Source organism: Quercus suber, unplaced genomic scaffold (assembly GCF_002906115.3).
Source record: "Quercus suber isolate HL8 unplaced genomic scaffold, Cork oak 2.0 scaffold_908, whole genome shotgun sequence".
Taxonomy (NCBI): Eukaryota; Viridiplantae; Streptophyta; class Magnoliopsida; order Fagales; family Fagaceae; genus Quercus; species Quercus suber.
In genome coordinates, this window is record NW_027070332.1 from 26,440 (window position 1) to 40,487 (window position 14,048).

The 14,048-nt window shown below is 36.1% G+C and overlaps 3 protein-coding genes across 3 annotated transcripts; 2 read left to right on the forward strand and 1 right to left on the reverse strand.

Annotated features, from left to right (window-relative positions):
* Positions 1 to 433: 433 nt before the first annotated feature.
* Positions 434 to 1,612, forward strand: LOC112007404 (uncharacterized). The gene has a single exon (XM_024039746.1). The coding sequence runs from the start codon at positions 434 to 436 to the stop codon at positions 1,610 to 1,612; it is 1,179 nt and encodes a 392-aa protein (XP_023895514.1).
* A 507-nt stretch (positions 1,613 to 2,119) lies between these two features.
* Positions 2,120 to 3,726, forward strand: LOC112006295 (small ribosomal subunit protein eS28). Its single transcript, XM_024038577.2, has 2 exons — positions 2,120 to 2,220; positions 3,341 to 3,726. Exon 2 carries the CDS (start codon positions 3,350 to 3,352, stop codon positions 3,545 to 3,547), a length of 198 nt encoding a protein of 65 aa, XP_023894345.1. The 5' UTR covers positions 2,120 to 2,220; positions 3,341 to 3,349; the 3' UTR covers positions 3,548 to 3,726.
* Positions 3,727 to 8,742: 5,016 nt separating this feature from the next.
* Positions 8,743 to 14,048, reverse strand: LOC112033833 (beta-glucuronosyltransferase GlcAT14B). Its single transcript, XM_024066599.2, has 4 exons — positions 13,150 to 14,048; positions 12,976 to 13,051; positions 12,759 to 12,874; positions 8,743 to 9,620 (listed from the first exon to the last, which is right to left on the reverse strand). The coding sequence occupies exons 1-4, from the start codon at positions 13,748 to 13,750 to the stop codon at positions 9,106 to 9,108; spliced, it is 1,308 nt and encodes a 435-aa protein (XP_023922367.1). The 5' UTR covers positions 13,751 to 14,048; the 3' UTR covers positions 8,743 to 9,105.

Consider the following 14,048-nt stretch of genomic DNA (forward strand, 5'->3'; position numbering starts at 1 on the left):
CAAAGATTTAGAAAATATGATGAGGAACTTTTGGTGGGAGCAAAGAGACGATGAGAACAAAATTGCTTGGGTCAGTTGGAAGAAGATGTGTAAATCAAAGTTTCACGGAGGGATGGGTTTCAGAAACATCCAAGCTTTCAACCTTGCTAAGTTGGCCAAGCAAGGTTGGAGGATCCTTTCCAACCTAAAATCTTTGATGGCTAAGGTTTTTAAAGCTAAGTACTTTCCTTATGATGATTTTCTAAACTCTAAAAAAGGTGGCAACCCCTCGTATGTTTGGCGGAACATTCATAATAGCCTTGGAGTAATAAAAAAGGGAACAAGATGGAGGGTTGGTAATGATTGAAGAATATATATTTGGGATGATAAATGGTTGCCAACGCCATCTTCTTTCAAGGTGATCTCTCCCCAATCAGATTTTGCTGACTACCCAATGGTTTCCTCCCTTATTAATAATGACACTAGATGGTGGAAAGCAGAAGTAGTCAGGTTCATCTTCCTTCCTTTTGAAGCAAGCCCAATTTTAAATATCCCTCTCAATTATAATCTCCCTGAAGATTGCCTCATCTGGATTGGCAAGAAAACAGGGGTGTTTACAGTCAAAAGTGCATATCACATTGCCTCAAGCCTAGTGGACTCAAATGAAGAGGGAGAATGCTCTTCTCTTGATTCTAGAACTTGCCTTTGGAAACGGATTTGGCATCAGAAAATCCCTCAAAAGCTCAAAATCTTTGCTTGGAGGTCTTGTGTAAATGGCCTTCCAACCATGTTCAACTTAAACCATAGAGGTATTCACTGTTCAAGCTTTTGTCCTATTTGTGATAAGGCCTTGGAGTCCACTGCCCATGCTCTTCTTTTATGTGATCACGCCCGGCTGACTTGGGCAAAGTGGCACAATTGCCCAGTTAATGTAATTTCCCCGCCTAGGGACTTAGTGGATGTTGCCTTGGAGTTTATTGTAAAAGGTTCCCCTCATGATTTGGAACTATTCTTTGCTGTGGCTTGGTCCATTTGGTGGAACCGCAACCAAGCTATTCATGAGGATTCGGGTTCTTCTCCAAGTCAAGTCTGGGATATGGCAAACAGAATTTTACATGAGTATAAAGATGCTTGCTCTCTCCTTGCCCTCTCTTCAGCCCCTACTCTAACAGCTTGGCAAGCCCCTCCCCCGGGTTTTTTCAAAATTAATACTGATGGCGCTGCTCTAGATGGCAGCCCTTCCTGTATTGGTGTGGCTATTCGGGACTGTCGGGGTTGCCTTATTGCAGCTTTGAGCAAACTATTGCCATCATCATACTCTACCGAGATCACAGAAGCTTTGGCGCTACAAGATGGTGTGCTACTTGCTTTAGAGTTAGGGATCTCTCATGTTATTCTCGAATCTGATGCCCTCTCAATTATCAAAGCTATTAATGAAGATGTGTTGGGAGGTGAGTTGGGTCACATTGTGCAGAACATAAAAGACATCTCTTCTTCTTTTTCTTGGTGCTCGTTTCAGCATTTGAATAGGAGTGGCAATAGAGCAGCTAGAGACTTAGGTGTTACGCAAGTTTGGAAAGGTGTGTGTCCAAGCTTTGTGGAGCATATCATCTTGAAAGAAGGGTGTTCGTAGCTGCCGTGTTTGTTCTCCCTGCTGCTGTTTTGTTTTTCTCTGTTGTTGCTCTTTTTCAGTTGCTAGTTTATAATGTATTTTCTCATCAAAAAAAGAAAAAGAAAAAGAAAAAGAGATGCCTACAGAGTACAAACCCTTATAGCTAGAAACCTGATCTACATCTTCAAATTTAAAATGACAATATATTCTAACATATAAACTTTATAAAACATAAGGAGACGCTAAAAATGAGAACTAATCTTGACCTGAAGATGTATTGGATCGTGATCAAATGAACCCACAACACGTACGATAACAAATTCCCACCTTTTTTTTTTTTTTTTCAACACACACACGCGGGGATAACAAATTCCCCCCTACAATAACAAACTCCTAGGCCTGGTTTTCCTTGGCCCAAATATTATACGGTAAATCACAGTCTAATAGGCCTATCTAAGGCTAAGTTAGTCATTCTATTCTCATTAAAAATTTGACCTAACACTAACCTGTCTATACGTATAAATACCATGCTAGGTTTCTCCTCTACTTTTTGATTATTTGCGTTTTTAATTTCTCTTAAACAAGGAGCATTTTTATTTAACCAGCGTGAGTGATCTCTTGGCATTCAGGTACTTCTTTTTTTTCTCTAATCTTCTTTGTTTTAGGTTGCTATACATTAATTGTTATTGAACTTTTATGATTGCTTTTAATTGATTGTGAGGCAAATAACAAATTGAAATATTAGAACATAGGTTGTTTGGATTGGGATCTCGAGGTTTTTTTTTTTTTTTTTTTTTTAAATTTTTTTTTAAAGCAAAATCTCTTAAATTCAAATCATATATACTGTTAAATTTACACCAAAAATTTTAGATTAATGATTTAAATTTCAAATCCAAACACAATATAAAATTTTTAAATGAATATTTTTCTCTCTTTCTTTCCACTAGACATTGGCACCAGCATCTCAACCGTGCTGTTGAATTTCATTTCAACCCAATTTTGCATCAACTTAGAAATTAAATTATTTCTTTTTTATTTAATATTTCGTTTTGTAATTTTAATTTTTAAATGTATTTAATTATTTTCTCAATCTTTTTTATTTTTTTTTATTTTTTTGTTATGTAGTTAAACTGGTATCCCGCACACCTCCTCTTTTTCATTAGGACGGATTTAGCCTTTGATTTTTCTGAAAATTGCAATTACTTCCTGCCAACTCTTTGCCATGTTTTGTGAATTCCTACTTTATTTGATTGAATTTTTTCCCCCATCAACTCGCCAAAATTACTCTATTAAATAAATAAATAAAAAGTTGGTTTTTTGAATTTGGGGAAAGAATCAGACTGACATAAGAGCTAATTAATTTAGTGAATCCCAACCTAATAATTCTCGGATTTTGAAAACCCAGTAAGAGTTTTGAGGTGTACATGCTTTAGTAACCAAAAAACAATAGAATAATGAAATTAGTTTTTGTATCAATTTCAAATGGCTGTATAAAGTTTTTGTTTTTATTTTTTTAAATACAATAGCACTTGAACCTTTGATGAGTGTAGTAGTATAATGATTGCACTTTATTGTTTGATTAAGATATTAATGGATTTCTCTTTTGTGTTATTTGGATTCCATTTCAAATATCTTATTGGAGAATAAAAGACTTTACCAATTATATTAAATAAAAATGAACGATACCATGATGGTGACTAATGATAATTCTTTTGTAACAATTTTCTTGTTTACTTCTTTGATCAACAGCTGTGCAAAATGAACACTGACGTGAAGCATGCGATTGTGACGAAAGTTGTTGGTAGGACAGGATCAAGAGGGCAGGTTACTCAGGTGAGAGTGAGGTTTATGGATGATGCAAACCGCCAAATTATGAGGAATGTCAAGGGACCCGTTAGAGAAGGTGATATCCTCACTCTTCTTGAGTCAGAAAGGGAAGCAAGAAGGTTGCGTTGATGGTTTTTTTTTTCTTTTTTTCCTATGGTTCAAATTTAGATATATGACTGAGTTTTAGTATCTATGAACATTTTGTGAAAATGGATACTTTGTTTGGGATGCTATGGCAGATTTTATTTTAGAATAAATGCTATGTAGTTGGTTTAAAGTTTAAACAAGCATGTTTTGTTTTTTGCTGTAGTAAACCATTTATATCTGGATTTTGATTATATATTCTTACACTGCTTTAGTTATGCAATTTCTTATATCTATGCTTCTCATGAGTCATGAAGATGAATTAGCTTTGTTCATTTGCTGACCTAAGTGCAAGTCAATTTTTTGTAGATTTCATTTCTTTGCAACTTTTAAGGCTCATTATAAAGATCAAGGTCCATTTATTATGCAGCAAGTTCTTGAGGTTATGAGAAAGAGTAATCCTAGAAACTGACTATATTTGAAAGCTATATTAGGATTTAATCCCAAACTCTTTTGTTTTACCATGTCGTCTACAACCCCCATGGTCATGTAACGAATGCCTCTTCTTATAGAGCCCTTGATCTTAATAGAGCGTGTCATGGTGTGTGATTCATGCTAAACGCCGAGCTCTGAAATTGAAGTATTTTTTGGCTCTATAAAAAGTTTTATTTTATTTTATTTTTGTTTGTGTTGTGACTAAAAAGTAAAAGAAAAAACATGAATAAAAAGGAATGCTTTTAGATGAATATGTTTTATATATTAACCTACTAGGCTGATCCTACCAATATTTCAAAAAGAATCAGTTTGGTCATTTTATATATTGACCTACTAGGTTGATCCTACCAACATTACAAAGAAAATAAGTTTCGTCAACTTTCACTTTGTAGAGAATCCATTACTTTGACTTTGTAGTGAAATGGAGAGGATCCAGATTCTTTTGTGTTTATGTGAAAATGTGGCACTACCCGTGTGCAATACATATGGGGAATTACAAATTTGATTATATAAGTTACAAATTAATGTGTAACTTTCAATTTGACCAAAGTGAATAGAAATGGACCAAATTAGACCAAAGTGAAATGAATAGATCAAACTTGACAAAAGTGGGCTGAATTGCTTTGAAGTGGACTGAATAGACCGAAGGGACTAAAATAGACTAAATTAGACCGAACTGACCAAATTAGACCAAAATGGTCCATAATGCTGCTTTTAGATATTATGTTTATATAAATTAAAAAAGATAAAAAGAAAATGTAAGGAATTAATGTGGTCCAGGCTCCAGCCTTAGATGCCAACATCCACATTGGAAAGCCTTTGATAATAACTATGAGGTGTTGTGTATTACAATCAACCCATTAAAGCGTATTTATATTAGGCTAAATCCTAAACTAACAATACTTGAACTATAAGTGAGACTAGGAATATTGCTTTGCTTGACTACAAGTAAGACTCAGATTACGCTATTGCAGAATTTTTTTTGATATTTTTCCCTTCTACGGCCACAGGATGCAACTACTCCAAACAATTTTTGATAATTCAATTCATTTTCCAAAGCTCTATTCCTTGGGGTGAGGAGCAAATGATGATATTATAAAAATTTAAGCCCATGCTCAACCCCCCAACATTATTGATACCAGGTGGTAGGTGGATTTTCTTCCAGCTACCTTAACAATTCACATAGAACAAACCATGGAGCTTCTTCTAGGTACAGTACATCTATTTAGTTTGCTTTCGTAGCAGCTGGAATCTGACCAAATTAACCGGATTATCATTGGCTTGCCTTTGAAGACAAATCCGTTGACTATATTCTGCAGCCAAAGGTTAGAATGGCATGATCATTACAAATTAAGCACAAAGGCGAGATTATTACAAGAAAAAGAGAGACTTCCTTTAGTTGTAAGTTTAACTGTACATACTACTCACAATTAGTGAATGCTTCAAAACTAAGATATTTTTACAAGCCTAGTGCATCAGTATCAACGATCCTCATGGTAAAATACATTGTGTAAAAAAAAAAAATTTCGTCTTAGTGTTCCTAGATACATTACTTTAGATTGTGACATGAAATTTATTAATCATTTTTTAAGTACAATTTGGACGCTCCTGCCTCCATCCCAAATTGATGGCCAAACAAATTTTTTGAATTAATCTCTTGGAAACTTGTTGAGAAGTTTAGTAAAAGAGCATTTAAGGAAATGAGATTTGTCATTTAACGAGTTGAGTTTGCTTATAATAGCTCAATCAATCGATCAATGAAATAAAACCTCCATTTGAAGGTGTCTGGCAGAAATCCACATAATTTCTGGATCTCTTATCTTTGTCAATTCAAGCAAGAGTGAGTATGGAAGTTGAAGAGTTTGGAGTACAAAAATAAAGGCATTATATGAACAAGTTCAATAACAATTGAAGCCATCTTAAAATTTACGAGTCCAGAGTTGAAAGTTGATGCTCATAGAAGAAGCTTGGGGTTCAAAGAAGGTGGTTTGATTATGGTTTATTTGTATAAAGAGTACTTATAACGTGTTCAAGCAAAGAAAGTTTGGTCTTTGCCGAGTATTGAATAAGTTGAGACCAACTACATTTCGCACAGAGCTACCAAAAGATTCTCAATAGTCAAACTTTTAATGTGAGGAATCTCTTTCCTTATATTGTGGAGATGAAGAGAAAATAACATCAAAGCCAGTAAACATTCAATGCCATCTTTCTAGTTCACCACAAGAGCCGATTGATGTACAATCTATCACTTGTAAACGTAATCACTACTAACCGTAGCACAAATACTTAAACATTTGGTGCACTACGTTTTAATAGGATTTGACTTCAAACTTGAAGTCAAGTTCTTTTCGATAAGGGATGAATGAAGCAGGAACAAAATGTCAACTTATAAAGCAGCATGTATCATTTAGTTTTGTGTCCAAGTTTCTTTTGATGGTCATGATTGTCATATTAATATCTGGTTAAAGTTATTTACAAGGTATTGATGGTGACTGTATAGCCTAGTTATGCGTAGCATTGACTGTCTCATAAATTATTTTTGCGTTGAAATTGAGTGATTCCTCCTATCAATCATGTGCTTGCTTATGGTATTATCGCATTTGCATTTGTGTAGCATTTAATTACTCAAGATAGGATCCTAGGCTAGCGATTATATCCATTGTAATGGCTAGAGTGGATTCTAAAGCCAATTCCATAGCAGCTTGATATTGGGACACGTCAGTAAATACGTAAGGAACCCAAATAGAATTTATGATGAATCCATTCAGATTACTAAATCAACACGATACTGCATTATATGTTTATAGTGACTTCTTCTTGCCTGGAGAGCCTGGGTGAATGGTTTGCCAACATGTCTAAACATGGAAAAAAGGGGAATTGAGGTTGATGCCAAATGCCCCCTCTGTGAGAAAGCTGTAGAAAGTACAAAGCATGCAGTTTGCACTGCTCTATTATGGAAAAATCTGTGATATATGGTGGAATTGGCAGTCTTGCCCAACAAACCTGTTGGCTGAAACATGTGACATAGTGGATGTTGCATTGCAAATTCTAGAATCTAGTACTAGCCATGACTTAGATCTGGTACAACCGAAACCAAGTGGTTCATGAGTCTCAAGGCCTTCCATCAACTCAAATTTGGAATTTTGCACAATAGATCCAAAGTGACTATAAATAGGCAGTAACTATTAATCTCCTTAGGCAGCAACCTCCTGAGGTTGGTGGGGCTGCACCACCTCCTAGGGTGTATAAAATAAATGTTGATGGGGCCACTTTTGAAGATGGTAAACCCTCGGGTGTAAGGGTGGTGATCAGAGACTGTCGAGGTATGGTGGTGGTAGCAAGTGCCAAGTTGCTGTCTGCTACGTATGGAGTGGAGGTCACGGAAGCTTTGGTTGCTGAAGAAGGAATGCTCTTAGCCCCCCAAATGATGCTCACACAGTTATACTAGAATCTGACTCTCTCTTGGTTGTTCAAGCCATTTCATCTAACTCTCTCCATGGAGATCTAACTCCAATTATCCAAGGGATCCTTGATTTGCTCAGTTTTGTTGACAGCTGGAAGGTTAAGCAAATGAAAGGGATTACAACAGAGTGGCACATGAGTTAGCCAAACTAGCTAGAGATTCTGGGACAACTCAGTTCTGGAATAGGATAGAGCCCCTAATGCTGCAACACCTCTTACTAGTTGATAGGTCAAAGTGTTAGGGGGAACTTTGTAGTCTGCATCCTCTGTTGTAATTTGATTTCCTCTTTATTTAATGAGATCATGGCATATTTCACCCTAAAAAAAAAAATTCATAGGATATAGCAAACTAAAAATGAGCAAGGACCCCAGTAATGAACTGTGCTATATGTACAAGCTAACATGCTCCAGTACATAAATTTGCAATCAACTTGAATTGACACAGTTAGTAATTTGTGTGCAAAGAAGTCGATGCCTTTTTGACACAACCCATTTAACTCATATAATTAAATACATCTGTGTTTTAATTAATTCAATTAGTAAAGTCTTTTATAGTCAAATAAATGATTTGTGGTTTAAATCTTACCTAAACTAAAAATTAATTAGTATATTGGTTTGATGTTAAAAAACAATCATAATAGAGCACACACCATAGATTCCAATTCTATCATATTTATCACAATATTAAAGTATAATATTTATATATAATAAAAAATAAAAATTTCTCCATTAGTCAAATACCTTTTTCATCCTACTTGCATTTGAACTTTTTTCTTTTTCTTCTTTTAATTAGTAATTCAAAAAATTTTTGGTGTTATAATTGAAAATTTGACAAACACTAAAATCCTTAAGCTTCTATCCAAAAATATACCAGTTCATTTCTTACATTCTAGCTATACTGGCACACTCTCTCTCTCTAAAATTCATCAGTCTTAATGTCAAAATTATAGATTTTAAATTAAACACCTCAAATGCTTCTTCATTTGTTTCGAAGTTAAATAATGCTATGAACACAAAATTTTTAATCCTTTTTTCACAACATCTTACATTACCCGTTATAAATAGGATAACATTATTTTAATTTAAGTTTACTATTAACGTCACTTCATCATAACCCAATTAAAATGTCATACCAACATTTGAAAAACCACGTCTATTAACATTGCACTCTTTACGTAAATGACAATCATATTTTTGTATCATCTTCATGAAAGATTTTCCAATAAAAGCACTAAGATATACCATTCTCCCAACCCATGCTCAACCCAAAACATGCTTCAGTGTTTGATATGAAATGGCTGCATATTTAAAATTGAAATTAGAGGGAAAAAAACAAAGGGAAGGAAAAGAAAGGAGAATGGGAAAGGGAATGCTACACAACCAGTTCAGCTGTGTAAACTGTGTCATTACAGCAGGTAGTAATCCCAACTCTGTAATTCATATCGTTTCACCAAATCCATGTAATTCACATCACTTCACCAAATCCATCTCCTTCATGCTACTCTATAATCCAGAGTTGTGTATACTTTCAGCCATTTTCTTTTTCTAATAACAAATGCTAAGTCCCTGACTATACTGTCTTCCATGTCAAATATAGACCACCTCATTTGGCGCAAGAGGTGCTTACTAATGTAGTTTTCGATGCTTTATTTGCACTGCCTTGGCCGGAAATTCTCACTCGATAATAGAGAGCCGATCAAACTTTCCAACCTTTTGGCTCCAGAACTGGGCCTGAGGACTGTGGTATTGCCAATAACAGAGCATGGATCAGTCCCATTTTCCCTACTTCCTATGCACCAACCGCCTGGAACAATCATGTCTGGACCCCGAGACAAGAGCTCTGAATCAACTTTGTCAAGCACTGGATCATCTTGGCGAAATTTCCGTGCAAATGGAGCATTACTGTTAATCATCCTTTGCATGTCATCAATGTTGAGGTGGTGGGGATGTTGCTTGGGAGGGTTATCCCATGATATGAAGTGGAGATCACTGTTCACAGTTGTGTTCCTGAATTCTTGGGCATTACAGATTACAGTGTGGAAGTATCCTTCCGGGGAAGATATAAAGTTTGCATAGTACATGAGGACAACTCGAGGTAGGTTGTCCCATCCCCATATGCAGTAATCAATGAATTGCCTAGAAAGTACCATCCAAGCAGAACCTATAACAAAAATCAAATATTTGGTTAAACCTACTTTACTTTCACAATACTAATTTGCAAATTTTCTGATTCCAATACTATAAGACTCATGTACTTTCATAACCAATTAAATAGTTGCTCAGAACAAGACTTCTAATTGATATTTATCAATTATTTCAATCCATGAAAAAAAAGAAAGAACAAAAGAAAAGAAATGAAAAGGAGTACTCCAGCACCTTATGAGAATTGAAACAAATTTCAAACAATTAACACTAAATGAGTTCACTACAAAACTCAAAGGTCAAAAATCACTTGATACAAATCATCAAGTCACCTCTACTTCATGAGTTGTGGCCCCCAACCAATTGTGCTACCCCTTGAATTTATTGACAGCATGACTTTAGCACAATTCATTCTATCCACGGGAATTTTATTTAAATTTCCACAATAAATCAGGTATAAGGAACCAGAGAGAGAACCAAAAACTTTCAGAGCTTCAACTAAACCTTCTTGTTGATTTAAAGCAGTACATGCAGTATCAGATACCACCATGCTCCTGATGCCCCTCATACAAACCTAAAGAAACTATTATGTCATAGCATGAACTATGAACATTAAATAGAGAAAGCAAGACTATGAATTAAGCTGTATCGGGCCAAGGGATGGATTTTCAAAATCTGAGCTGCTCAGAATTATATAGAATCACAAACCTAGTTTATATGCAGAGTTACGATACATGTACGGTGAATATCTTCCATGTTCTTTGATACTAAGACACCCATTGCATATTAAGAACAAAAGTATGAGCAGCTCAGAATTGAACAAGTTTCAGAACCAATTTTAAAATATAGAGCATTAGGAATAACATGTATAGTGAGCAATCCTCCATAGTTTTGACCTGACACAAGGTTGGGGTTCCTTTACATCCAGAGTCTTGGAAAGAACATAGACCTTACTGCTTGAAGATAGGAGGTAGCCCACTTCTCCTCCAAAAGCACCAATTTCCTTCACTACATCAGCCGCCCTCTGCTGGAACTGAACACTTACCCACAAGCTCGGAATAAGTCCAATTTGGGTTAGGTGCCCATGGTGCAGTGCAAAGTACACAGTTTAGCTGTAAGCATACCTTACTTCCCATCTCTTTTGCAGGTGATATGAGTGATTCACTTTGATAATTTGATAATTGAATACCTTCAGAGGTTTCTAAGTGCAGGTAAGCATGAAGCCTGCTAGCACCTAGCAAATTGGCAAAAGATGCAGTGACAGCCAACCAAGGAAACTAGCAATGATGGAAGTCTGAACATGTAACTGTCATTTTGGTTGTGTACTTTGTACAGGCATCTTCAAAAGTGGATTCATTTAAACAGGGAAAAGGGTTGAAGAATAAAATGGGGCAATGAAAGGGAAACAAGATCAACCTATGCAATATCACTATCTAGGTGGCAAGGCAGCTTTGAACAAGAGAAACTAACTTGGTTTCGAGGGTTATTGTTACACTATTGATCATTAGCCTTTGTGCACTTTTTAGCCAAATCAGCCTCAAAATCCTTGTGCATATTTAGTCATGCCTACTCTCTCTCACACACAACATGCTCACATACAAAGATGAGCGCCAGAAAATAGTAAAAAAATATTTTTTTTATTTTTATTTTTTTTGATAAGTAAGCAAATGGTAACCTGATATAATTGCAAATGATAAAATTATGCACGACACAGCCCCTCAGGATATGGGGAGCTTTCTGAATTTTGACTAGTCATTCATATAAGATTTTGTCTCATCCAGACAAATGTCAGATGTAAAACCAAAGAAGAAACGTGCTTCTTTGTTTTCCATTACTGTACACCTCTTAACATGCTAAACCATCTTATTCAAAGAAGACAGATAGACGTCTAGATATTTTACCATACTTAATTCAATAGGAAGTGAAAAAATCTCAAGGAAACCATTACTAAATGAAATGAGCTGCAGATGAGAAAAGAAAAAAAAAAATTGAACAGAAAATTCTCAGGCCACCAGGGGAAACAATAAATATAGATAATGAAACAAAAAACCAGGTCAAAGGCATAAGAATAAGAATCAAAAAAGAAAATACTGCATAAAACTAATCAAGTAAAACAAAAATCATTATCATACTTAAAACATACAAGATAAAAGAAAAGTGAATAAGAGATAAGAACAACCACAAAATTACAACAATTACCATTTAATAAACCAACACAAGAGCTCTATCATCAAATAATGTATATTAAATCCAGAAGAATATGCTGTCAAGAAGAAGCACGTGGTTCTTCAATGAGTGTGTGCAAACTTTATGTACCATGTACTTTTAAACCTTGACAAAAATGGTTCTCACATGAAAATAAAATAAATAAATAACTCCCACGTCAACTTATTTTAATGTTACCGTAAGTTAGTTATTCATGGCATTATTGGGACCAAGTACGCTATATATCCCAGTCAAGGTCAGATATGGAAAGTAAGTACTTCTTGTATATATCATAAGAGTTCTTAGTCCTGGTATAGTAACCAAAGTCAGTCATGCTCTTATAGGTGGGGAAGTATAGAAAATGTCCAGGCCCAATTTTCCCAAATCAAAACATTTCACTAATAGATCATAGCTTCTTTGGAAGTCATCCTACTAAAAAATTCAATTTTGACTGCAGAATTAGAGAATTAGGCTGGGTTCAGTTTCCACACTACAAGTTTTGCTACAAATTTGTGCTGAGATTGAATGCAATTCAACAACCGAAAAAATGATTGGATTCAGTTTGCCACAAAGATGCAATCATGTTTATGCCTATGATCTCCCAGCAGCAACTAAATGGTAAAAGATTGTGCATTGATCTATGTAGTGAGATCAATATTATATGATTCTCTCACCCAAGCTCATTCCATTCAAAATCCATAATTTGATTTCTAACCATTCACTCGTTTCTAATGCCATAATTCTCTCTCTCTCACACTAACAAACTGCGCGATCATAATTTGATTTCTCTAACCCAAGCTCATTCCATTTGAAATCCATAATTTGATTTCTAACCATTCACTCATTTCTAATGCCATAATTCTCTGTCACACACTAACAAACCGCACGATCAGAATATAACGAACCTAAAACTAATAAAACCATAAATAGGAAAAATACACAAAATTTGTACCTGTAAATAGCTTGAATGCAGTTGGCACACTTCTACGTTGTGTAACCCAAAAAACATCTGCTTTCTTCGTCATATACAACCCCGGGTCTACTATTATCGGCTTCGCCCTCTGATACCTAATCATAACACATAATAAAATCATTAATTACATTCCGCTCATTTGAGCGTCGTCAGGCTATGAATTCTCAACAGATTAGTCAGAGTCAAATCAACATACTCTTTCCACCCAATATTACTTGTATGATCAATGAAATTGAGATCCCTTGGCAAGTACGAAAATGTGTGCAGCAGATCTAATCAATCCAATCAAATCAATCAATCAATAAGTACTCCAATTCGAATATCATTTCAAAAAATACCAAATAAATAAAAACGACGACGTATTGCATACCGTCTTGAGAGACCAGTGGATAATCAGAGGCGCTGAGATTGATGAACCAGTCCCAGTCCGGACCTTCTCGCAGCAAAATCGCGGCGGCGTGGAGCGTGTTCGCGACCATGGTGGGACCCCTATAGGTAACGAGGTTGGCCTTAGCGATCATCTTCACATTCTTGAACTGAGAGAAAACCGGGTGCTCCGTAACGAACCGGTTCAGATCGGATCGCTCTTGGACTGAGGCCTCGAGGTCGAGATGGACCACGTAGCGATTCCGAGGGTGGTAGAGAGCTAGCAGGGTCCGCTTCAGCATGTGGCCGTCGCCGTTGGAGCCGGAGATTAGGTAAGCGAGCCGAGGCGGCTCCGGCGGCGGAGGCAGAGAGATTGCAGGGGTAGGGATGACGTGGAGCTTGGACTCGACGAAGACGGAGCTCGACGCCGTGATCGAGCGGTAGAACGGGAGGAACGGTGAACCGTCGGGTGAGGTTAGCGTGGAGAGGAAGAGAAGGAAAAGCGAAACTATTGAGCCTATTGCCAAAGGGAAGATCCATTTCCTATCCATCGTGTGCGGTTGTGAATGTCTCAAATTGATGTAATAGCTCTTCAGCCTTTTCATTTTTTTTTTTTTTTAAATTACTTGTTTAGTAGGTGATATGAGAGAGACTATTCTTTTCTTTCGTTTTGAGCTGCTGATGATGAAGAATTTGTTATGGAAATGAAAATAGAATAGGATTTAGGGCCTTTTTGTAGTTGTGTGAATTTGAAGAGAAAAGAGGAGGAGAGCTTGAAAACTTGGTGGGTATACCATAGTATAGTATGTTAGTCTCGCCGTGACTGAAGGGGTAAATAGGTTGTGGATTTTGGGCAAAAGTCTGAGTTTGGGATCAAACGGCTGAGGATGAGAGAATGGGGGT